Source organism: Simochromis diagramma, unplaced genomic scaffold (genome assembly GCF_900408965.1).
Source record: "Simochromis diagramma unplaced genomic scaffold, fSimDia1.1 OVJJ01000685.1, whole genome shotgun sequence".
Lineage (NCBI taxonomy): Eukaryota > Metazoa > Chordata > Actinopteri > Cichliformes > Cichlidae > Simochromis > Simochromis diagramma.
The window spans coordinates 11,036,383-11,062,968 of NW_024387477.1; the positions used below are offsets into that span (position 1 = coordinate 11,036,383).

Below are 26,586 nucleotides of genomic sequence, written 5' to 3' on the forward strand. Positions count from 1 at the left end.
AATCTAGAAGGGAAGAAGAATCTAAAATGAGAAGAAAAGCTCAGTTCAACTTACTATTTATTGAGAGCAGTTAAATGTAGGGATAACAAGAAAATATTGGTTATTCCATGATGGTCAGCTGAAACGCAAGAGGGTGAAATCTGTCAAGGCTATATTCAGGACTTACTGGGAGTAAAACTTTCAACTCCTAAGAACTGGGGTGGGGAGACTTCCTCTCTCGACTCTCTCGAGTTTGTACTTCAGAATGTGCTTGTGCACTTTAAAAATAAAAAGGAAATATTCAAAGTGTCAGCTCATAATTTCTATTTAGTATTGTGTAAAATGCTGATGTGGGCTAATGTTTGAGCAACAATATTCGGGCTAAATTGAAAGGGATAGGTTATTTAGTCAGTGCAGCATCGTTACAGTGACAGCGGGTGGTGCTATCACACTACATATCACCACACTGATGGCGTATGAATGGCCATCTTTTCTTCTATATGTATACTCAGTAACAACCAAAGAGACGGTTTGACAGAACGACCTAACAGACGCCCTGCTGCTAAAATTATGGCTTTCGCAGACATTTATACTTTATTTTTCATTCGAGGGAATTAAAAGTTCCTAAATAGGCTAGTTTAAGGATTTTTTCCACCGCCAATTAAAAAGCTTTTGTCAAACAATGGAGATCACGGACGTGAAAGCACGATGGAAGGATGTGTGGTTTTCCTTTTGTCTGGCGCTGCTGATTCTGACCAAATTAGAAGGAATCTCTGCTCAAATAAGGTACTCCATTCAGGAAGAATTAAAACCAGGGACAGCGGTTGGAAATGTAGCCAAAGACCTCGGACTGGATCTTGGGAGACTGGCTGATAGGAATCTTCGAGTTGTGCAAGGAACAAAGCGAGATCTGTTCGAGGTAAATCCAAGGGATGGAGTTTTGTTAGTGAACCAGAGATTAGACAGAGAGGAGCTGTGTGCAAAAACTGCCCCATGTGTCACGAATTTAAAAGCAGTTGTAGAAAATCCACTCGAAATGCACCAGGTCGTAGTTGAAATCCTCGATGTAAATGACAATTCGCCGAAATTTCCTGAAGAAAATTACACACTGGAGGTGCTGGAGTCTGCCTTAGTGGGGTCTCGATTTCAGCTGGAAGGAGCACACGATTTAGATGTGGGTTTGAATTCATTACATTCATATAAGCTAAATCCGTACCAGTATTTTCGTTTGGAAACAGAGGAATTTGGGGATGACGGGAAAGTTCCGTTCCTAGTATTACAAAGACCTTTGGATAGAGAACATACAGCTCAGCATTGGTTACTATTAACAGCTACAGATGGAGGAAAACCATCAAAATCTGGAAATATGAATGTTACTGTTATTGTATCTGACATTAATGACAACCCACCAGTGTGTGAAAAACAAAAGTACACAGTAACAATAAAGGAAAACGCACCCGTTGGAACATTTCTGCTGACGGTAAATGCATCTGACTCAGACGAAGGGCTGAACGGTGAGATTGAATATTCTTTAAAGAGTAAACTTAGAGGACTCTCGTCCGATACGTTTGATTTGGATAGTAAAACTGGAAAACTTGCTGTGAAAGGACGCCTGGACTACGAGGAAACCCAAGTTTACGAGATTAAAGTACTGGCTACGGACAAAGGTGCTGTGGCTCTGTCCACACTCTGCAGCGTAATTATTAGAGTGGAAGATGTGAATGATAACCCACCAGAAATAGAAATCACATCTTTTTCGAGTCGCATTCCAGAAGATGCGCCCCCTGGAACCGTGGTGGCATTGATGGGTGTGACGGATCTTGACTCAGGTGTGAACGGACAGGTGGTTTGCAGCGTGCCCCTTCATTTACCTTTTGATTTGAAGCCCTCCCCTGACGGTCAGTCATACTCTTTGGTTACCAAAGATTACCTGGATAAGGAAACAACGCATATGTATACCATTACAGTAACAGCTAAGGATTTAGGAAACCCAACTCTGTCATCAACGAAGGTAATACAGGTAGAGGTGCAAGATGTTAACGATAACAGGCCTCTTTTCACTGAAAGCCCGTATACCTTTTATGTACTTGAAAATAACAAGGCAGGAATGTCCATTTTCTCAGTCAGTGCTACTGACGCGGATGGAGGTGAAAACGCGGCAGTGACATATTCACTTGTCCGTATGAGCCCGGGGCTCACTATAACCACGTTTTTAAATATAAACGAAGCAAACGGAACGGTTTCAGCACTAAAAAGTTTTGACTTTGAAACGCTGAAAACTTTCCAGTTCCAAGTTGTTGCCTCAGATTCTGGAACTCCGTCATTAAGCAACAATGTCACAGTCAACGTCTTCATCCTGGATCAGAACGACAACGCTCCAGTCATCCTGTATCCACTCAGCTCCAACGGCTCTGCTCAAGGTGTGGAGGAGATTCCCCGAAACGTCAACGCAGGACACTTGGTGACTAAAGTCAGAGCCTATGACGCTGATATAGGATATAACGGCTGGTTGCTCTTTTCACTGCAGGAAGTGACTGACCACAGTCTCTTTGCTTTGGACCGCTATACAGGACAGATCAGAACACTTCGCTCATTCACAGAGACAGACGAGGCTGAGCATAAACTGGTAATACTGGTCAAAGACAACGGCAACGTTTCTCTCTCAGCAACAGCTACTGTGATTGTCAAACTTGTGGAGCCCAAAGAGGCTTTTGCAGCTTCTGATGTTAAAAGTCCAGCAAAAGATGACGAGGACAGTAATGTCATATTTTACCTCATGATAACTTTGGGCGCAGTTTCTGTACTTTTTCTCATCAGCATTATTGTGCTGATTGCAATGCAGTGCTCCAAATCCACAGACTATACTTCCAAATATCTGCCAGAGACTAATTATGATGGGACACTGTGTCACAGCATCCAGTACAGATCAGGAGAGAAGCGGTACATGCTAGTTGGACCCAGAATGAGTATAGGATCTACTATAGTACCAGGAAGCCATGCAAATACACTTGTGCTTCCCGACAGAAGAGGTGCTACTAAAGAGGTAAGACCTTAATACCAATCTTATGCACAACCACGTTTATCCTTGTGTTCCTCTAAATTTTTTGCTGTAATGCTGTCTCTGAAACTCTTGTTACAATGTGGTCTTTTAAAGCATGTGTTTCACTTTTGTTCCAATGTTCCAATTATGTAACTGACATATATGTATTATGGAACATCGGTTAAAGTTAGCTGTAAAAATGTATATGCTTCCGAAGCCAATCTGTTCTCTTCAAGAAAGTCCCACTGCTTGTCTTGCTTGCTGCTGACAAACATTAATCAGTTTAAGTAAGTGAAGACAGTGTTATTAAAAAAAGAAAAACAAAAATGATAAATGCAGTTATCGTTATAAATATTTCCTCTTTTGACTGTGTCAGCGTAATTGCGCTGTCCAATGTGCTGAAATTGTTTAATTCTGGGGAATGAACCATTTAAGACAACAATCACTTCACCGGTCTTTCAAATAACGTTTAGATGTCCATTTCTCTCAGCATTCTTACGCTCCGCTTCTTTGGAACATACAGTATATCTTTCCTGTCTGCCCTGACTTAATTATACACTATCAGAAAGTCTGTAGTGGGCGGGATTGCGTGTCCTTTAAGTATTTTCCACTGAAGGCATTATTATTGATCCTATTTACTTGCTAATAAAAGACATTTGACTCACAGTTTTGAGTTTCTGACAGAATACTAGATATGACGGCGACCAGCTGTAGCAGGCAGGCTTCAGTTTCCTCCAAAGCGTTAGACTTCAAAAAGTCAAAAGTAAAGTGGCGGGAAAAGGGAACAGGTGAACTGTTTTGGTTTCGTACCATACTGTAGTGACCACTTGGTGTCGGTATGGCATAGGGAATGGTTGCGCTTCATTCTATACAGGCCCTGCCCATCTGTGGTTCCTATCTGGTCGAGGTGTACACAGGGAGTGTGCAAAGGAGGCTAGATATCAAATAAAACCAAAAGCGGTAAATTTTCGTCAATGGAATTTCACTTTTTAGAGACTCGTGAACATATTCTAATAAGACTGACTCCATAAGCGATGGGATCACTGAGTTTGCCTCCGAGTAAGCCCATATATATTTACCTCGGGATGAAGGAAGGAGGACAAAGACACCGTGCGAATTGCTGGTGGGTCGCCGGGATTGTGTTGCTGTGCTTTGCGGAGAGGATTTTGGCGCAGTTAAGATACTCCATTCCAGAAGAAGTTCAGGTGGGATACCCTGTTGGAAATGTTGCAAAGGATTTAGGACTGGAGATCAGCAGTTTAACTGGCAGGAAATTCCGTATTGTTTCGGGTCCAACTCAAGATCTGTTTCAGTTAAATCAGAACAATGGAGTGTTGTATGTTGGCAAAAAAATGGATCGTGAAGAGCTCTGTGATGGAAGCAAGGTTTGTTTGATAAACCTGAAAATTGTTGTTGAAAGCCCATTGGAAATACATTATGTTGGAGTTGAAATAACCGATATTAATGATAATTCACCGACTTTTCCAGAAAGCGAACAGCGACTGAAAATCGCAGAGAATACGCCTCCAGGTACTCGTTTCCAAATTCATGCCGCTCGAGACCCTGATTTTGGTGCTCATTCAGTTCGAAAATACATACTGAGTCACACGGATTTATTCGATATTGAAGTCAGAGACAGTGAAGAGGACAAGATGCCCTTTTTAGTGCTAAAAAAGCCTTTGGATAGAGAGCTAAAGGCGGAGCATCGTTTACTGTTAACAGCCGTTGATGGGGGGAGTCCAGCGAAATCAGGAAGCCTTAATTTAACCATCACCGTGCTAGACGCGAATGATAATCGACCTGTGTTCAGCAAAGATGTATATACTGTGTCACTGGATGAAAATGCACCAATAGGAACATTTGTTGTAAAATTAAATGCTACAGATTTGGATGAAGGTTCCAATGGCAACATTGAATACAACTTTGGTAAAATACAAAAGAAAAAAGTGCACGACACCTTTGAATTGGACAGCATCACCGGTGAGATTCGTGTAAAGGGAAACGTAGACTTTGAGGAAACAGAGCTGTACAGGCTAGATTTGCAGGCTTCAGATAAAGGTCAGCCACCCTGGACAGTCGAAAGTAGAGTTGTGATTAAAATAAAGGACGTGAACGACAATAAACCAGACATTGAAGTAACGTCACTGTCCAGTTTAATCCCAGAGGATTCAAAGCCCGGCACTGTCATCGCCCTCATCAGCGTTGTCGACAACGATTCAGGCTTTAATGGGAAGGTTATTTGTAAAGTATCGCAGGATGTTCCATTTGATCTGACGCCATCACTTGAGGAAAACATGTACTCGCTTGTTACAAAGGGCCGTTTAGACAGAGAAACTGTTTCCCGCTATGATATCACAATAACAGCTACTGATTGCGGTGAACCTCAGCTTTCAACAGTGAAAACACTGAGTGTTCAGGTGTCAGATGTAAATGACAACACACCAGTTTTTAGTCAGAATCCATTTGAGTTGTATTTGATAGAAAACAACACCCCGGGCGCAGAAATATTTTCTATGAGCGCAGTTGATGATGATTTAAATGAAAATGCAGCGATTACATATAAAATCGTGAGAGGTGATGGTCTACAGGATGCTATTACATCTTTCCTGAATGTAAATTCGGATAATGGACAAATCGCTGCGCTGAAAAGTTTTGACTTTGAAACGCTGAAAACTTTCCAGTTCCAAGTTGTTGCCTCAGATTCTGGAACTCCGTCATTAAGCAGCAATGTCACAGTCAACGTCTTCATCCTGGATCAGAACGACAACGCTCCAGTCATCCTGTATCCACTCAGCTCCAACGGCTCTGCTCAAGGTGTGGAGGAGATTCCCCGAAACGTCAACGCAGGACACTTGGTGACTAAAGTCAGAGCCTATGACGCTGATATAGGATATAACGGCTGGTTGCTCTTTTCCCTCCAGGAAGTTACTGACCACAGTCTCTTTGCTTTGGACCGCTACACAGGACAGATCAGAACACTTCGCTCATTCACAGAGACAGACGAGGCTGAGCATAAACTAGTAATACTGGTCAAAGACAACGGCAACGTTTCTCTCTCAGCAACAGCTACTGTGATTGTCAAGCTTGTGGAGCCAAAAGAGGCTTTTGCAGCTTCTGATGTTAAAAGTGCTGCAAAAGATGACGAGGACGGTAACGTGATATTTTACCTCATGATAACTTTGGGCGCAGTTTCTGTGCTTTTTCTCGTCAGCATCATCGTGCTGATTACAATGCAGTGCTCCAAATCCACAGACTATACTTCCAAATATCTGCCAGAGACTAATTATGATGGGACACTGTGTCACAGCATCCAGTACAGATCAGGAGAGAAGCGGTACATGCTAGTTGGACCCAGAATGAGTATAGGATCTACTATAGTACCTGGCAGCCATGCAAATACACTCGCACTTCCCGACAGAAGAGGTGCTACTGAAGAGGTAAGACCATGTTTTCAATAAAACTGTTTCGGGAATGAAAATAAAATTCCCTCCTGGCAACTCTCTATGGAGATAACACATGCGACCCATTTTTACTATGCAAAGCAAATAAGTCTAATCAGTGTTCTTTATGTCCATATTGAAGTTGTGTAGTTCAGAAAAGTAACGTGATATATATATATTGTAGATTTTTAATGGTATGTTTTAAAAACGGTACATGGGCCTGTGTTTTCAATGATGTCAATAGTTTTGTTTGCTGGGTTAAGTAGACGACTCAGGTGCAGTAAGACCACTGCAGAGGGCCGCATACAAAGCACAACTATCTTATTGTACAAAAAACCCCCAAAACAACAAACAACAACGATAACAACACAAATCAAACAAAAACCTTCAAATAATGAGCAAAGTCATAATTTAAAAAAATTGAGTCCACGTGGTGTCAGTGTCATATCAGCATCCAGTTTTTGTGTTATAGCACTGGCCCTGCCCCTTCCACAGAGGTTTTGTTCTGGTGGACAGAGAGGAGACGGGATCTTAAACAGACACAAGTGTAGCCGAAATTTTTACGTGGGAATCTTCGGAATATGGGGTATATTTCTGACTGGATGTTTTGATAATTTAATGTTAGACCATTATCTTGGATGTAAAGACCTGTGAGTGGATGCGCTGTTTGCTGTCTAATCGAAAGATGGAGGCAGCAGGACAAAGACGAGGAACGCAGTGCTGGTGGTTTGCTATCAGATTTTCTCTGATGCTCAGCTGTGTGGAGCGGGTTTCAGCTCAGATAAAATATTCAATTCCAGAGGAAGTAAAGATAGGAAGTGTTGTTGGGAATATGGCAAAGGATCTGGGACTGGACATAAGTTTACTGGAGGAACGACGGTTTCGTATTGTCTCCGGAGCTGAAGATGCTCAGTTTGAAGTAAATCCGAACAATGGTCTCTTGCAGGTTCATGGAAAAATCGACCGAGAGGAGCTCTGTGAAAACATTTCCCCGTGTTTGATAAACCTAAAAATGGTAGCTGATAACCCCATGGAAATACATTATGTAGGAGTGGAAATCACAGATATAAATGATAATTCGCCCACCTTTCCTGATGATGAAAAAGTATTAGAAATTTACGAGTCGACTCTCTCAGGTAAACGATTCCAGTTGCCAGCTGCACACGATGCAGATGTTGTTACTAATACTGTACGCATGTACAAATTAAACGATAATGATCACTTTAGTTTGCAAATTCGAGAGAGGGGAGAAGATAAGATACCATTCTTAGTTTTACAGAAGCCTCTGGATCGGGAAAAGGAGAATGAGCATAAATTGATACTGACAGCAATTGATGGCGGAAATCCACCGAGATCAGGGACTCTTAATGTCACAGTCATAGTCCTCGATTCAAATGATAACCACCCTTTTTTTAGCGAAGAGGTTTATTCAGTGAAGATACCAGAAAATGTAGAAAGGCACAGAAGTGTAATTGTGATAAAGGCGAATGATCTGGATGAGGGTGTAAACGGAGAAATTGAGTATTTTTTTGGAAGCGAACTTGACCCTAAAGTATATGATACATTTAGCCTAGATAAGGACACTGGTGAAATTCGAGTCAAAGGCGGAATTGACTTTGAGAATATGGAAGTATACAAGTTGGACGTCCACGCCACAGACAAAGGACAACCTCCGATGAGTACCGACTGCAGGGTGATTATCAAGGTGCTGGACGTAAATGATAATAAACCTGAGATAGAGGTGACATCTTTGTCAAAGATTGTATCAGAAGACTCTAAACCTGGGACTGTGGTGGCTTTGATCAGTATTACAGACCAAGACGCGGGTTTAAACGGTAAAGTAATATGTAGTCTTTCAGACAATATCCCATTTGATTTAAAACCGTCATTTCAAGATAACATGTACTCTTTAGTTATTAAACATAAATTAGACCGAGAATCAGTTTCCCATTACGACGTCACAATAACAGCAACAGACTGTGGCGTGCCTCCTCTGTCCACATCCAGAACTTTGAGTATTGATGTGGCAGACGTGAATGATAATGCGCCGCAATTTGCACAGAATCCAATTGAACTTTACCTGGTAGAGAATAACGAGCCTGGAAAGCCGATATTTTCAGTTTCTGCCTCAGATAAAGATTTGAATGAAAACGCGGCTTTAACTTATCGTATAATCAGAGAGCGAAGCAGTCAACAGAAAAACGCAGTATTTTTAAATATTAATTCGGATAATGGACAAATCACTGCCCTTAAAAGTTTCGACTTTGAAACGCTGAAAACTTTCCAGTTCCAAGTTGTTGCCTCAGATTCTGGAACTCCGTCACTAAGCAGCAATGTCACAGTCAACGTCTTCATCCTGGATCAGAACGACAACGCTCCAGTCATCCTGTATCCACTCAGCTCCAACGGTTCTGCTCAAGGTGTGGAGGAGATTCCCCGAAACGTCAACGCAGGACACTTGGTGACTAAAGTCAGAGCCTATGACGCTGATATAGGATATAACGGCTGGTTGCTCTTTTCACTGCAGGAAGTGACTGACCACAGTCTCTTTGCTTTGGACCGCTATACAGGACAGATCAGAACACTTCGCTCATTCACAGAGACAGACGAGGCTGAGCATAAACTGGTAATACTGGTCAAAGACAACGGCAACGTTTCTCTCTCAGCAACAGCTACTGTGATTGTCAAACTTGTGGAGCCCAAAGAGGCTTTTGCAGCTTCTGATGTTAAAGGTGCAACAAAAGATGATGAGGACAGTAATGTCATATTTTACCTGATGATAACTTTGGGCGCAGTTTCTGTGCTTTTTCTCGTCAGCATCATCGTGCTGATTACAATGCAGTGCTCCAAATCCACAGACTATACTTCTAAATATCTGCCAGAGACTAATTATGATGGGACACTGTGTCACAGCATCCAGTACAGATCAGGAGAGAAGCGGTACATGCTAGTTGGACCCAGAATGAGTATAGGATCTACTATAGTACCAGGCAGCCATGCAAATACACTCGCACTTCCCGACAGAAGAGGCGCTACTGAAGAGGTAAGGCCTTAATACCAAACTTTTGCACAACCCTGTTTATCCTTGCGTTCCTATAAATGTTTTGCTGCAATTTTGTCCCTGAAACTCTTGTCACAATGTATTTTTTAAAGCATGTCTTGTTCAAATTTTCCTATCTGCAATATGTAACTGAGATTTAAATATTAAGAAACATCGCTTTGGTTAGCTGGATGAACTTTTCATGCTTCCGAAGTCACTCTGTTCTCCTTGATAAAGTCCAACTGCTTGTCTTTTTGCTACCGACAAACAATAATCAGTTTAAGTAAGTGAAGAGGTTTTGTTTTTAAATTAATTACACGAAGAAAGCTTTCTAATAGCGTTATTAACCTTCCTGTCGTGTTCGGGTCAAATCTGACCGATTTACAAATAAAAAAACCTCACAAATACTTTGTTTTACATCCGATTGCCTCGAGTCCGGATGAAATCCTCCACACTATGCACTTGAACATATAAAAGTGATGAGCACCTCTTTCGTTGAACTTTTAGTTTTTTTTTTTAGTTTAAAAAAAAAACAACCAAAAATCAACTGTGTTACATCCGTGGTGTTCCCGGTCAAAAGTGACCACCATTACAAATGAATGTCTGCCCTGACTTAAATACATCCCTTTCAGAAAGTCTGTAGTAGGCGCGACTGAGTCCTCTATAAGTGTTCTCGACTGAAGGGATTATTATTGATCCTATTTGCTTTTTAATAAAAACTATTTGAATCACATTTTTGCGTTACTTACAGAATACCAGATATGAAGGTGACCAGCTGTAACAGGCAGGCTTCAGCTTCATCCAAAGCGTTTCGTATCATACTATAGTAACCACTTGGTGTCGGTATGGCATAGGGAATGGTTGTGCGCTTCATTCTGCACAGGCCCTGCCCATCTGTGGTTCCTATCTGGTGGAGGTGTACACAGGGAGTGTGCAGAGGAGGCTAGATATCAAATAAAACCAAAAGCAGTAAATCTTCGTTAATAGAATTTCATCTTTTGGAGAATCGTGAAAATGTTCTAATGAGACTGACTCCATAAGCGATAGGATAACTGAGTTTGCCTCCGAGAAAGCCCTTATATATTTACCTCGGGATGGGGGAAGGAGGACAAAGACACCGCGTGAACTGCTGGTGGATCGCCGGGATTGTGTTGCTGTGCTTTGCGGAGAGGATTTTGGCGCAGTTAAGATACTCTGTTCCAGAAGAAGTTCAGGTGGGATACCCTGTTGGAAATGTTGCAAAGGATTTAGGACTAGAGATCAGCAGCTTAACTGGCAGGAAATTCCGTATTGTTTCGGGTCCAAATCACTATCTGTTTCAGTTAAATCAGAACAATGGAGTGTTGTATGTTGGCAAAAAAATGGATCGTGAAGAGCTCTGTGATGGAAGCAAGGTTTGTTTGATAAACCTGAAAATTGTTGTTGAAAGCCCACTGGAAATACATTATGTTGGAGTTGAAATAACCGATATTAATGATCATTCGCCGACTTTTCCAGAAAGCGAACAGCGACTGGAAATAGCAGAGAATACGCCTCCAGGTAATCGTTTCCAAATTCATGCTGCCCGAGACCCTGATTTTGGTGCACAATCACTTCGAAAATATACACTGAATCCCACGGATTTATTTGATATTGAACTCAGAGACAGTGAAGAGGACAAGATGCCCTTTTTAGTACTAAAAAAGTCTTTGGATAGAGAGCAAAAGGCGGAGCATCGTTTACTGTTAACAGCCGTTGATGGGGGGAGTCCAGCGAAATCAGGAAGCCTTAATTTAACCATCACCGTGCTAGACGCGAATGATAACCGACCTGTGTTCAGCAAAGATGTATATACTGTGTCACTGGATGAAAATGCACCAAAAGGGACCCAAGTTATAAAATTAAACGCTACAGATAAGGATGAAGGTTTGAATAGTGAAATTGAATACAACTTTGGAAAAACACAAAAGAAAAAAGTGCACGACACCTTTGAATTGGACAGCATCACCGGTGAGATTCGTGTAAAGGGAAACGTAGACTTTGAGGAAACAGAGCTGTACAGGCTAGATTTGCAGGCTTCAGATAAAGGTCAGCCACCCTGGAAAGCCGAAAGTAGAGTTGTGATTAAAATAAAGGACGTGAACGACAATAAACCAGACATTGAAGTAACATCACTGTCCAGTTTAATCCCAGAGGATTCAAAGCCCGGCACTGTCATCGCTCTCATCAGCGTTGTGGACAAAGATTCAGGCGTTAATGGGAAGGTTATTTGTAAAGTATCACAGGATGTTCCATTTGATCTGACGCCATCACTTGAGGAAAACATGTACTCGCTCGTTACAAAGGGCCGTTTAGACAGAGAAACTGTTTCCCGCTATGATATCACAATAACAGCTACTGATTGCGGTGAACCTCAGCTTTCAACAGTGAAAACACTGAGTGTTCGGGTGTCAGATGTAAATGATAACACACCAGTTTTTAGTCAGAATCCATTTGAGTTGTATTTGATAGAAAACAACACCCCGGGCGCACCAATATTTTCTGTGAGCGCAGTTGATGATGATTTGAATGAAAATGCAGCGATTACATATCACATCGTGAGAGGTGATGGTCTACAGGATGCTATTACATCTTTCCTGAATGTAAATTCGGATAATGGACAAATCACTGCCCTGAAAAGTTTTGACTTTGAAACGCTGAAAACTTTCCAGTTCCAAGTTGTTGCCTCAGATTCTGGAACTCCGCCACTAAGCAGCAACGTCACAGTCAGCGTCTTCATCCTGGATCAGAACGACAACGCTCCAGTCATCCTGTATCCACTCAGCTCCAACGGTTCTGCTCAAGGTGTGGAGGAGATTCCCCGAAACGTCAACGCAGGACACTTGGTGACTAAAGTCAGAGCCTATGACGCTGATATAGGATATAACGGCTGGTTGCTCTTTTCACTGCAGGAAGTAACTGACCACAGTCTCTTTGCTTTGGACCGCTATACAGGACAGATCAGAACACTTCGCTCATTCACAGAGACAGACGAGGCTGAGCATAAACTGGTAATACTGGTCAAAGACAACGGCAACGTTTCTCTCTCAGCAACAGCTACTGTGATTGTCAAGCTTGTGGAGCCCAAAGAGGCTTTTGCAGCTTCTGATGTTAAAAGTGCAGCAAAAGATGACGAGGACAGTAATGTCATATTTTACCTCATGATAACTTTGGGCGCAGTTTCTGTACTTTTTCTCATAAGTATCATCGTGCTGATTACAATGCAGTGCTCCAAATCCACAGACTATACTTCTAAATATCTGCCAGAGACTAATTATGATGGGACACTGTGTCACAGCATCCAGTACAGATCAGGAGAGAAGCGGTACATGCTAGTTGGACCAAGAATGAGTATAGGATCTACTATAGTACCGGGCAGTCATGCAAATACTCTCGTGCTTCCTGATAGGAGAAGAACATCTGAAGAGGTAAGAGCACGTTTTTACTTAAAGCTGTTTCGGGAATGAAAACAAAATTCCCTCCTGGCAAACACCACTCTCTTTGGAGATAAAACATGCGGTCCATTTTACTATATAATGCAAATAATTTTAATCAGTGTTCTGTATATCCGTGTTGAAGTTTTGCAGTGCCGGTAAATAACAGGAAATCATATTTTGTTTGGTTCTCCCTAAGTGCAGTGTACTGGTACCGTAAAGAAAGGCAAGAAAGAAATTTCTTTATTCTGAATTTTTTTTTAAATTTTTTTATCCTATTTTATCTTATTTTGTTATTTTTATTTATGTAAGTATTTTTGTAGTAAAGGAGGGATGCATACCTGAATAACGTTGTATTTATGGAAGGTAATATTCACTATTATGATTAGGGTACGTGAACTGAAAGCTTTGATCGTGACACTTCCCTGTCTTTGCAACTTGAAAAGCTATATAAATACGTAATAAGCACAATGGAACTATCCAATTTGCAAACACACTGATATTGCTGATTTTTTGATGGTATATTTTAAAAATAGTCCGTAATACTGTTTCCAGTCTTGCGCGCTGGATTAAGTAGATGACCCAAATGCCCTAAGCCCATTCCGGGTCCTGTTATTGCGTAAATTCTCAACTATCTTAATATACAAACAAACAACAACAACGACAAACAAACAAACAAAAAAAATCTTCAAAACGTAAAAATTCCTTAATTTTTTGAATCCACACGGTGTCAGTGTCATATCAGCATCCAGTTTTTGTGTAATAGCACTGGTCCTGCCCCTTCCACAGAGGTTTTGTTGTGGTGGACAGAAAGGAGACGACACTATCCACAGACACAAGTGTAGCCGTGATTTATACATGGGAAGCTTCGGAATATTGGGTATATTTCAGAGTGGATGTTATGTTTTGAAAAATTAATGTTAGACCACGGTCTTGGATGTAAAGACCTCTGAGTGGATACATATTTTGTTATCTTAACGAAAACGATGGAGCCAAGAGGACAAAGACGAGGAACGCAGTGCTGGTGGCTTGCTATCAGCTTTTCTCTGATGCTCAGCTGTGTGGAGCGGGTTTCAGCTCAGATAAAATATTCAATTCAAGAGGAAGTAAAGGTAGGAAGTGTTGTTGGGAATGTGGCAAAGGATCTGGGACTGGACATCAGTTCATTAGAGGAACGACGGTTTCGTATTGTCTCTGGAGCTGAAGATGCTCATTTTGAAGTAAATCCGAACAATGGCGCTCTGTATGTTCACGGAAATATCGACCGAGAAGAGCTGTGCGAAAAAATACATCCATGTATTAAAAACCTAAAATTGGTAGCTGAAAACCCCATGGAAATACATTATGTAGGAGTGGAAATAATAGATGTAAACGATAATTCACCAAGGTTTCCTGATGAAGAAAAAATATTAGAAATTCCTGAATCAACTCTCCAAGGTAAACGATTTCAATTGCCAACTGCACATGATCCAGATGTTGTTACTAATACAGTACGAACGTACAAATTAAACCATAACGATCACTTTAGTTTGCAAATTAGAGAGAGGGGAGAAGATAAGATACCATTCTTAGTTTTACAAAAGCCTCTGGATCGGGAAAAGGAGAACGAACACAAACTGATACTGACAGGAACTGACGGAGGAAATCCACCGAGATCAGGGACTCTTAATGTCACAGTCATAGTCCTGGATTCAAATGATAACCATCCTGCATTTAGTAAAGAAGTTTATTCAGTAACGATACCTGAAAATGTAGATGCGGGTACAAGTGTAACTACCGTAAAGGCGACTGATTTGGACGAGAGTTCAAACGGAGAAATTGAATATTTTTTTGGTGAAGAACTTGACCCTAAATTGTATGATACATTTAGCCTAGATAAGGACACTGGTGAAATTCGCGTGAAAGGCGAAATTGACTTTGAGAATATGGAGGTATACAAGTTGGACGTCCACGCCACTGACAAAGGACAACCTCCGATGAGTACCGACTGCAGGGTGATTATCAAGGTGCTGGACATAAATGATAATAAACCTGAGATAGAGGTGACATCTTTGTCAAAGATTGTATCAGAAGATTCCAAACCTGGGACTGTGGTGGCTTTGATCAGTATTACAGACCAAGACGCGGGTTTTAACGGTAAAGTAATATGTAGTCTTTCAGACAATGTGCCATTCGATTTAAAACCGTCATTTCAAGATAATATGTACTCTTTAGTTATTAAACATAAATTAGACCGAGAATCAGTTTCCCATTACGACGTCACAATAACAGCTACAGACTGTGGCGTGCCTCCTCTGTCTACATCCAGAACTTTAAGTATTGATGTGTCAGACGTGAATGATAATGCGCCACAATTTGCACAGAATCCAGTTGAACTTTACCTGGTAGAGAATAACGAGCCTGGAAAGCCGATATTTTCAGTTTCTGCCTCAGATAAAGATTTGAATGAAAACGCGGCTTTAACGTATCGTATAATCAGAGAGGAAAGCAGTCAACAGAAAAACGCAGTATTTTTAAATATTAATTCAGAAAATGGACAAATCACTGCCCTTAAAAGTTTTGACTTTGAAACACTGAAAACTTTCCAGTTCCAAGTTGTTGCCTCAGATTCTGGAACTCCGTCACTAAGCAACAATGTCACAGTCAACGTCTTCATCCTGGATCAGAACGACAACGCTCCAGTCATCCTGTATCCACTCAGCTCCAACGGTTCTGCTCAAGGTGTGGAGGAGATTCCCCGAAACGTCAACGCAGGACACTTGGTGACTAAAGTCAGAGCCTATGACGCTGATATAGGATATAACGGCTGGTTGCTCTTTTCACTGCAGGAAGTGACTGACCACAGTCTCTTTGCTTTGGACCGCTATACAGGACAGATCAGAACACTTCGCTCATTCACAGAGACAGACGAGGCTGAGCAAAACTTGCTCATACTAGTCAAAGACAACGGCAACGTTTCTCTCTCAGCAACAGCTACTGTGATTGTCAAACTTGTGGAGCCCAAAGAGGCTTTTGCAGCTTCTGATGTTAAAGGTGCAGCAAAAGATGATGAGGACAGTAATGTCATATTTTACCTCATGATAACTTTGGGCGCAGTTTCTGTGCTTTTTCTCGTCAGTATCATCGTGCTGATTGCAATGCAGTGCTCCAAATCCACAGACTATACTTCTAAATATCTGCCAGAGACTAATTATGATGGGACACTGTGTCACAGCATCCAGTACAGATCAGGAGAGAAGCGGTACATGCTCGTTGGACCCAGAATGAGTATAGGATCTACTATAGTACCGGGCAGTCATGCAAATACACTAATGCTTCCTGATAGGAAACGTCCTTCTGAAGAGGTAAGACCATGTTTAAGTTTTAACTGTCTTACCAGACGTGTTCCCTTTAGAAGTAAAACATATAATGCTCCTGATTTAAAGATAATATTACACCTGAATTGCAGCATATTTGTTAGCACTGTCCATGGTCCTGGCAAGTGGTTAAACTGCTGAAATTTAAGTTAGTTTGTTTTCTTCATAATATGAGAATTCGATTCTCTGTGTTGTTGTTGTTTTTGTTTTGTTTTTTACTAAAAATGTCGCGTGTTTGTTTAGGGATTAAATTACACGATTCAGTAGCTATATTAATTTAGACGTCTATGAGTTTGTTTGTTTGTTTTTATTAGAAATCCATAGGTCCCTTGTAGTTGATTCTTATTTGTTTTCCTTGGAAAAAATGTTGTTAATTGCCTTCAAACCCTGTCATCGTTTCACTCAATCATCATTCAATTTCGTCAAAGTCACACTTTTTTCTTTTAGGGAAATAATCGCACACGAAGCTAAATTGCTTTGACCTAAAGAAAAATACAACACTTGGATATACTAATACAAATATGATGTTGACTACTACGATTAGGGACGATGATATGACAGCCTTGAAGTGGGTTAACTGATCAACATACTCTTTTGAAAAAAACTGAAAATTTGCTGCCTTTAATTCGTAGAAGTAAATTGTTATTCGGATGTATTACTTTGAAACACATACGTTACTAGCAAAAATTAGAACAATTTTCTAGACACGAAGCGACAACTTGCAGACGGGCTGATGTTGCAGTTTATGTGGTAGTTTTGTTTATCAACATATACTCATGTGTTCAGTCCACAAGGTGTCAGTGTCATATCAGCATCACACTGGTATATTTTAGTGCTGGCCCTGCCCCTTCTATACAGTTTTTGTTCTGGTCGACAGAGAGGAGACGGTACCTTCCACAGAAACAAGTGTAGCCGTGATTAATACATCGGTTGGTTTGGAATATGCAACACATTTCGCACTGGATATTTTGTTATTTAAACTACTTCCTTTGCTCAAAGGACTTTTAAGTGGGTATATAATTGGAAACATAAAACGAAACGATGGAGCCAGGAGGACAAAGACGAGGAACGCAGTGCTGGTGGTTTGCTCTCAGCTTTTCTCTGATGCTCAGCTGTGTGGAGCGGGTTTCAGCTCAGATAAAATATTCAGTTCCAGAGGAAGTAACGGTAGGAAGTGTTGTTGGGAATGTGGCAAAAGATCTGGGACTGGACATCAGTTCACTAGAGGAAAGACAGTTTCGTATTGTCTCTGGGGCTGAAAATAATCAATTTCTAGTAAATCCGAGAAATGGCGTCCTCTCTGTGCAAGAGAACATTGACAGAGAAGAGCTATGCAAAAGCATTTCTCCATGTCTGATAAACCTAAAAATGGTAGCTGAGAATCCCATGGAAGTACATTATGTAGGAGTGGAAATCATAGACGTAAATGATAATTCACCCAGCTTTCAAGAGGAAGAAAGCATACTGGAGATTTCAGAGTCTACTTTCCCAGGTAAACGATTTCAGTTGCCAGCTGCACATGATCCAGATGTTGTTACTAATACAGTACGGATGTACAAATTGATCAATAACGATCATTTTAGTTTACAAATTCGAGAGAGGGGAGAGGACAAGATACCATTCTTAGTTTTACAGAAGGCTTTGGATCGAGAAAAGGAAAATAAACACAAACTGATCCTGACAGCAATTGACGGAGGAAATCCACCGAGATCAGGGACTCTTAATGTCACAGTCATAGTCCTCGATTCAAATGACAATAACCCTACATTTAGTCAAGAAGTGTATTCAGTAACAATACACGAAAATGTAGAGGTGAATACATGTGTAATTACCGTAAATGCAACTGATTTGGACGAAAGTTCAAACGGAGAAATAGAGTACGTTTTCGGTGGTCAACTTGACCGAAAGATTTATGAAATGTTTAGCTTAGATAAAAACACTGGTGAAATTCGAGTAAAAGGAAACATTGACTTTGAGACGGTGGATGTTTATAAACTAGATGTACACGCCACAGACAAAGGACAACCTCCGATGAGTACCGACTGCAGGGTGATTATCAAGGTGCTGGACGTAAATGATAATAAACCTGAAATAGAGGTAACATCTTTGTCAAAGATTGTATCAGAAGACTCTAAACCTGGGACCGTGGTGGCTTTGATCAGTATTACAGACCAAGACGCGGGTTTAAACGGTAAAGTAATATGTAGTCTTTCAGACAATGTGCCATTTGATTTAAAACCGTCATTTCAAGATAACATGTACTCCTTAGTTATTAAACATAAATTAGACCGAGAATCAGTTTCCCATTACGACGTAACGATAACAGCAACCGACTGTGGCGTGCCTCCTCTTTCTACATCCAGAACTTTGAGTATTGATGTGTCAGACGTGAATGATAATGCGCCACAATTTGCACAGAATCCAGTTGAACTTTACCTGGTAGAGAATAACGAGCCTGGAAAGCCGATATTTTCAGTTTCTGCCTCAGATAAAGATTTGAATAAAAACGCGGCTTTAACTTATCGTATAATCAGAGAGGAAAGCAGTCAACAGAAAAACGCAGTATTTTTAAACATTAATTCGGATAATGGACAAATCACTGCGCTGAAAAGTTTTGATTTTGAAACGTTGAAAACTTTCCAGTTCCAAGTTGTTGCCTCAGATTCTGGAACTCCGTCACTAAGCAACAATGTCACAGTCAACGTCTTCATCCTGGATCAGAACGACAACGCTCCAGTCATCCTGTATCCACTCAGCTCCAACGGTTCTGCTCAAGGTGTGGAGGAGATTCCCCGAAACGTCAACGCAGGACACTTGGTGACTAAAGTCAGAGCCTATGACGCTGATATAGGATATAACGGCTGGTTGCTCTTTTCACTGCAGGAAGTAACTGACCACAGTCTCTTTGCTTTGGACCGCTATACAGGACAGATCAGAACACTTCGCTCATTCACAGAGACAGACGAGGCTGAGCATAAACTGTTCATACTGGTCAAAGACAACGGCAACGTTTCTCTCTCAGCAACAGCTACTGTGATTATCAAACTTGTGGAGCCCAAAGAGGCTTTTGCAGCTTCTGATGTTAAAAGTGCAACAAAAGATGATGAGGACAGTAATGTCATATTTTATCTCATGATAACTTTGGGCGCCGTTTCTGTACTTTTTCTCGTCAGCATCATAGTGCTGATTGCAATGCAGTGCTCCAAATCCACAGACTATACTTCTAAATATCTACCAGAGACTAATTATGATGGGACACTGTGTCACAGCATCCAGTACAGATCAGGAGAGAAGCGGTACATGCTCGTTGGACCCAGAATGAGTATAGGATCTACTATAGTACCTGGAAGTCACGCAAATACTCTCGTACTCCCTGACAGGAGACGTCCTTCTCAAGAGGTAAGAACATATCTTGATTTAAATTGAAGGTCTTTTTGCTTGCAAAGATTATAAAGATGAAACTTCTTTCTACCAGAATCATTTTTCCTTTTAAACATATAATATGATTAGTGTTTAGAACATGGAAGAAATGTGCTCAAGATTTTTGATTTGTATTTTTATTTTTTGTAACTGAATTATAAAGTATTTTAGTTGCTACCTCTAAAAGTTGTCTCGCGAGGCTACCCATTATCATAACTAGTGGCACAAATTTTTGGAACATAAATTGTTAATAAGGCGGAAATTGCTTCATAAAAAACCCACAATAAATAAGAAAGATGACCAATATATCGGGATCACTATGGGGGAAACAGCGGTATTCTCAAGCGCTGTCCGTGGTTCTGATAAGAGATCACGTTTAGTCAGCTAGTGGTGGTGTTCAAGTTCAAATCTGATGGTTTCACATTTATTCATTTGCACTGTGAAAGTGATTAACACAGCCCTTACATTTACTTGAGTCATTCTATCTTTTATTTTCATCCAGTCTGAGTGTAATTTTTTCTAAGTCACATTTTTGTTAAGGAAACAGAGTGCGCATTTGGCAACTACTGCGTTACTAAACAATAATGCCACAATAACAAATAGAGTTCTCTGTTGCAGTTAGCCCTGCATGATATATTAGTCTGTTTACTAAATGTCACAAAAATACTAAGATGATCGTGGCTCAAGAGTTGGGAGTTTGCCTTGTAATCGGAAGGTTGCCGGTTCGAGCCCCGGCTTGGACAGTCTCGGTCGTTGTGTCTTTGGGCAAGACACTTCACTCGTTGCCTACTGGTGGTGGTCAGAGGGTCCGGTGGCGCCAGTGTCCGGCAGCCTCGCCTCTGTCAGTGCGCCCCAGGGCGGCTGTGGCTACAATGTAGCTTGCCATCACCAGTGTGTGAATGTGTGTGTGAATGGGTGGATGACAGGTTGTGTAAAGCGCTTTGGGGCCCTTAGGGACTAGTAAAGCGCTATACAAATACAGGCCATTTACCATAAACAAAAAGGGCCCCAGAAACTGCAAAAGTACTCCATCATTTGAACATATTGCTGTACAAATAACAAAGAAACAGCAAACAAAAAAAAATGTTCAGTAAGAAAGACTGTTAATTTTTAGTGAGCAGACTACATGTTGGAAACATACTTGTATATTACATGTAGATGTTTGCTCTAACAATGAGTCACAAGATGTTCAGTCCACAAGGTGTCAGTGTCATATCTGCATCAAACTAATATGTTTTAGCTCTGGCCCTGCCCCTTCCACAGAGGTTTTGTTCTGGTTGGCAGAGAGGAGACGGTATCGTCCAGAGAAACAAGTGTAACCGTGATTTTTCCATGAATACGAGGGAATATGGGAAGCGTTTCAGACGGGATATTTTGTGATTTATTCTAGCTTCTTAACGATAAATACCTGTGGGTAGATACAGTATTTGTTATCTAACACGATGGAGGCAGGAGGACAAAGACGAGGAACGCAGTGTTGGTGGTTTGCTATCAGCTTTTCTCTGATGCTCAGCTGTGTGGAGCGGGTATCAGCTCAAATAAAATATTCAGTTCCAGAGGAAGTAAAGGTAGGAAGTGTTGTTGGGAATGTGGCAAAGGATCTGGGACTGGATATCAGTTCACTGGAGAAACGACGGTTTCGTATTGTTTCTGGAGCTGAAGATGCTCAGTTTGAAGTAAATCCGAACAATGGCGCGCTGTATGTTCACGGAAATATCGACCGAGAGGAGCTGTGCGAAAGAATACATCCATGTATCAAAAACCTAAAATTGGTAGCTGAGAACCCTATGGAAATACATCATGTGGGCGTGGAAATCATAGATGTAAATGATAATTCGCCCAGCTTCACTGATGAAGAAAAAATAGTAGAAATTCCTGAATCCACTCTTCAAGGAAAACGTTTCCAGTTGCCAGCCGCACGGGACCCAGATGTTGTTACTAATACTGTACGCATGTACAAATTAAACCATAACGATCATTTTAGTTTACAAATTCGAGAGAGAGGAGAGGACAAGGTACCATTTTTAGTTTTACAAAAGTCTCTGGATCGGGAAAAGGAAAGTGAACACAAACTGATACTAACAGCAATTGACGGCGGAAATCCACCGAGATCAGGGACTGTTAATGTCACAGTCATAGTCCTCGATTCGAATGATAACCACCCTACATTTAACCAAGAATTATATTCAGTTACAATACCTGAAAATGTTGATAGGGATACCAGTGTAACTACGGTAAATGCAACTGATCTGGACGAGGGTGTAAACGGAAAGATTGAATACTTTTTTGGTGGCGAACTTAACACTAAATTGTATGATACATTTAGCCTAGATAAGGACACTGGTGAAATTCGAGTGAAAGGCGGAATTGACTTTGAGAATATGGAGGTATATAAGTTGGACGTCCACGCCACGGACAAAGGACAACCTCCGATGAGCACTAACTGCAGGGTGATTATCAATGTATTGGACGTAAATGATAATAAACCTGAGATAGAGGTAACATCTTTGTCAAAGATTGTATCAGAAGACTCTAAACCTGGGACCGTGGTGGCTTTGATCAGTATTACAGACCAAGACGCGGGTTTAAACGGTAAAGTAATATGTAGTCTTTCAGACAATGTGCCATTTGATTTAAAACCGTCATTTCAAGATAACATGTACTCTTTAGTTATTAAATATAAATTAGACCGAGAATCAGTTTCCCATTACGACGTCACAATAACAGCTACAGACTGTGGCGTGCCTCCTCTGTCCACATCCAGAACTTTGAGTATTGATGTGTCAGACGTGAATGATAATGCGCCGCAATTTGCACAGAATCCAGTTGAACTTTACCTGGTAGAAAATAACGAGCCTGGGAAGCCGATATTTTCAGTTTCTGCCTCAGATAAAGATTTGAATGAAAACGCGGCTTTAACTTATCGTATAATCAGAGAGGAAAGCAGTCAACAGAAAAACGCAGTATTTTTAAATATTAATTCGGATAATGGACAAATCACTGCGCTGAAATGTTTTGACTTTGAAACACTGAAAACTTTCCAGTTCCAAGTTGTTGCCTCAGATTCTGGAACTCCGTCACTAAGCAACAACGTCACAGTCAACGTCTTCATCCTGGATCAGAACGACAATGCTCCAGTCATCCTGTATCCACTCAGCTCCAATGGTTCTGCTCAAGGTGTGGAGGAGATTCCCCGAAACGTCAACGCAGGACACTTGGTGACTAAAGTCAGAGCCTATGACGCTGATATAGGATATAACGGCTGGTTGCTCTTTTCCCTCCAGGAAGTGACTGACCACAGTCTCTTTGCTTTGGACCGCTATACAGGACAGATCAGAACACTTCGCTCATTCACAGAGACAGACGAGGCTGAGCATACACTGCTCATACTGGTCAAAGACAACGGCAACGTTTCTCTCTCAGCAACAGCTACTGTGATTGTCAAACTTGTGGAGCCCAAAGAGGCTTTTGCAGCTTCTGATGTTAAAAGTGCAACAAAAGATGTTGAGGACAGTAATGTCATATTTTACCTCATGATATCTTTGGGCGCAGTTTCTGTACTTTTTCTCGTCAGCATCATCGTGCTGATTGCAATGCAGTGCTCCAAATCCACAGACTATACTTCTAAATATCTGCCAGAGACCAATTATGATGGGACACTGTGTCACAGCATCCAGTACAGATCAGGAGAGAAGCGGTACATGCTAGTTGGACCCAGAATGAGTATAGGATCTACTATAGTACCAGGAAGTCACGCAAATACTCTTGTGCTTCCTGATAGGAGACGTCCTTCTGAAGAGGTAAGAGCTTTAAAGTGTGATGTCACATGTTTTTGTGCATTCTTTTCCATCAATTTGACTTTTTATATCATCTAAATTTTCTTTTCTTTTTTGAAATCACAATTCTAAAGTATCATAGCTAAAGACTACAGTGCTAACACTAAAGTTAGTTTCATTGACATTTTGGTTATGATAAATGGTGATTCATAATGCTTCTACTGAATCAAATATGGGTCTAGGTAATGCGGTCGATTCTCATGAAAAACCGGTGGAATTGCACGTTACCAGACATGTTGCATGCTACTTTGCTGAACGGCACTTTTCTTAAATCAAATATGTGCTGCTGAACAGTGTTGGTCCGGGCTGATCTTCTTTATTCAGAAGCGGGTTAAATAACATCTTCTGAGATAATCAACATATGGAACAAAATTTAAACCCCCTGATAACGTGTTTAATTGTTGGAATAACGGTTTCTTTTTAAACACTGTAATTTATGACTATATACTTCTCCAGTAACCTCTGGGTGTCAGTATTACATTGACAAACTGGAGACCACTTTACCCATCCTCTCACAAAGCTTTTGTTTGCCACTGCTATAAGCAGAGAAGACGATTGACTCGAGCTCGCAATCTCTCCAAATCGCGCTTTATACATTATATACAACAGGCAATGAGCTAGGTAGTCCAAACATTGTTTTTAAATCTTTTGTTTGATTACAATGGAGAACGAAAAACGAAGTCGTGGAAGGAATGGGGTCTGGTTTATTCTCCATGTAGCTTTGCTGCTGTTTTTCGGGAAAGAGGCTTCGGCAGAAATAAGATACTCTGTTGCAGAAGAGGTGAAAGATGGAACTGTTGTCGGAAATGTTGCAAAGGATCTCGGTCTTGATATCAGCTCTTTGACCAGCCGGCGGTTCCGTGTTGTGTCTGAATCCAAGGATGCGTTTTTTGATGTAAACCAGGACAACGGGGATCTATATTTGTTTAAGAAAATCGACAGAGAGGAGCTTTGCCTGGGCAGTGGGGCATGCATAATGGAGCTAAAAATTATAGCAGAAAACCCTTTGGAAATACACTACGTAGTTGTAGAAATTATTGATATTAACGATCACTCCCCTGTTTTCCCCGAAAAAGAACAGAGGTTTGAAATTTTTGAACAAACCATGGCAGGAAGACGATTTCAGCTGCACACTGCTCGGGACCCCGATTCTGGAATTAACGCAATTCGTACATATACTTTAACCTCAAACGAAAATTTTGAAGTAACAATCCGACAGAGCGATGAGGATATAATACCATTTTTGGTGCTGAAGAAATCGTTGGACAGAGAAAAAATCAACAAATACACGTTAACTGTCACTGCAGTTGATGGAGGAAAACCTCCGCGATCAGGCACCATAAATATTACTATAATCGTTCTTGACACAAATGACAACCGTCCAACATTTAGTCAAGAGAGCTACCAAATAGAAATAGATGAAAATGTTCAAGTAGGGACTTCAATATTTAGAATGAATGCGACAGACCCAGATGAAGGTTCCAGTAGTGAAATTGTATACAGCCTTGGAAAAACACTCAAGAAAAAAGTCTATGATATATTTGAACTGGATAAAATAACTGGGGAAATAAGAATAAAGGGAATAGTGGACTATGAAGAAAACGACGTTTATAAACTGGATATCGAGGCATCAGATAAAGGAACACCTCCATTAACTGGTGAGTGCAGATTAATTATAAAGATAAAAGACATCAATGATAATCCGCCAGAAATTGAAATCACATCGCTTTCAAATACAGTGTCTGAGGATTCAAAGCCCGGCACAATGATTTCACTCATCAGTGTGCGAGATAAAGATTCTGGTGTGAATGGGAAAATTATTCTCAGCCTAACCTCAGACTTACCGTTTGAATTAAAACCATCATATAAAGAGAACGTTTATTCCGTTGTCACTAAAGTTCTTTTGGACCGAGAGGAGGTATCTCAATATGAATTGACAATAAAAGCGACCGACTGTGGAGAGCCCCCTTTATCTACTTTTAAAACTTTGAACATCCAGATAGCAGATGTAAATGACAACAGACCACATTTTCCCATAAATCCACTACACTTTTACCTGTCCGAAAATAACGTTGCTGGGAAATCAATATTCTCCGTAAGCGCAGTGGACAAAGACTTAAGTGACAATGCAGCAATTTCATATCGAATTGTGAAAGAGGGGAGCCAAAATGACATTATGTCATTACTAAGTATAAACAGTGATAACGGACACATTTCCACGCTGAAAAGTTTTGACTTTGAAACAATGAAAACTTTCCAGTTCCAAGTTGTTGCCTCAGATTCTGGAACTCCGTCACTAAGCAACAATGTCACAGTCAACGTCTTCATCCTGGATCAGAACGACAACGCTCCAGTCATCCTGTATCCACTCAGCTCCAATGGTTCTGCTCAAGGTGTGGAGGAGATTCCCCGAAACGTCAACGCAGGACACTTGGTGACTAAAGTCAGAGCCTATGACGCTGATATAGGATATAACGGCTGGTTGCTCTTTTCACTGCAGGAAGTGACTGACCACAGTCTCTTTGCTTTGGACCGCTATACAGGACAGATCAGAACACTTCGCTCATTCACAGAGACAGACGAGGCTGAGCATAAACTGCTCATACTGGTCAAAGACAACGGCAACGTTTCTCTCTCAGCAACAGCTACTGTGATTGTCAAACTTGTGGAGCCCAAAGAGGCTTTTGCAGCTTCTGATGTTAAAAGTGCGACAAAAGATGATGAGGACAGTAATGTCATATTTTATCTGATGATAACTTTGGGCGCAGTTTCTGTACTTTTTCTCGTCAGCATCATCGTGCTGATTGCAATGCAGTGCTCCAAATCCACAGACTATACTTCTAAATATTTACAAGAAGCAAATTATGATGGGACATTGTGTCACAGCATCCAGTACAGATCTGGAGACAGGAAGTACATGTTAGTTGGACCCAGAATGAGTATAGGATCTACTATAGTACCAGGAAGCCATACAAATACTCTGGTGATGCCAGACAGAAGACGGCCATCTGAAGAGGTAGGAT

General features: G+C 41.0%; 1 protein-coding gene across 9 annotated transcripts in view; it reads left to right on the forward strand.

Moving 5' to 3' along the window:
• The first annotated feature begins 525 nt into the window (after window positions 1–525).
• Window positions 526–26,586, forward strand: part of LOC120724318 (protocadherin alpha-C2-like) — a 213,299-nt gene continuing 187,238 nt past the window's right edge. The window contains exons 1-2 of one of the 9 annotated variants that reach the window (XM_040016471.1): window positions 3,269–6,456; window positions 9,503–10,581. In XM_040016471.1, the coding sequence (XP_039872405.1) occupies window positions 4,054–6,456; window positions 9,503–9,514 (2,415 nt within the window). In that variant the 5' untranslated portion in view covers window positions 3,269–4,053 and the 3' untranslated portion in view covers window positions 9,515–10,581. The other 8 variants (XM_040016466.1, XM_040016457.1, XM_040016441.1 and 5 more) reach the window with 8 other exon arrangements.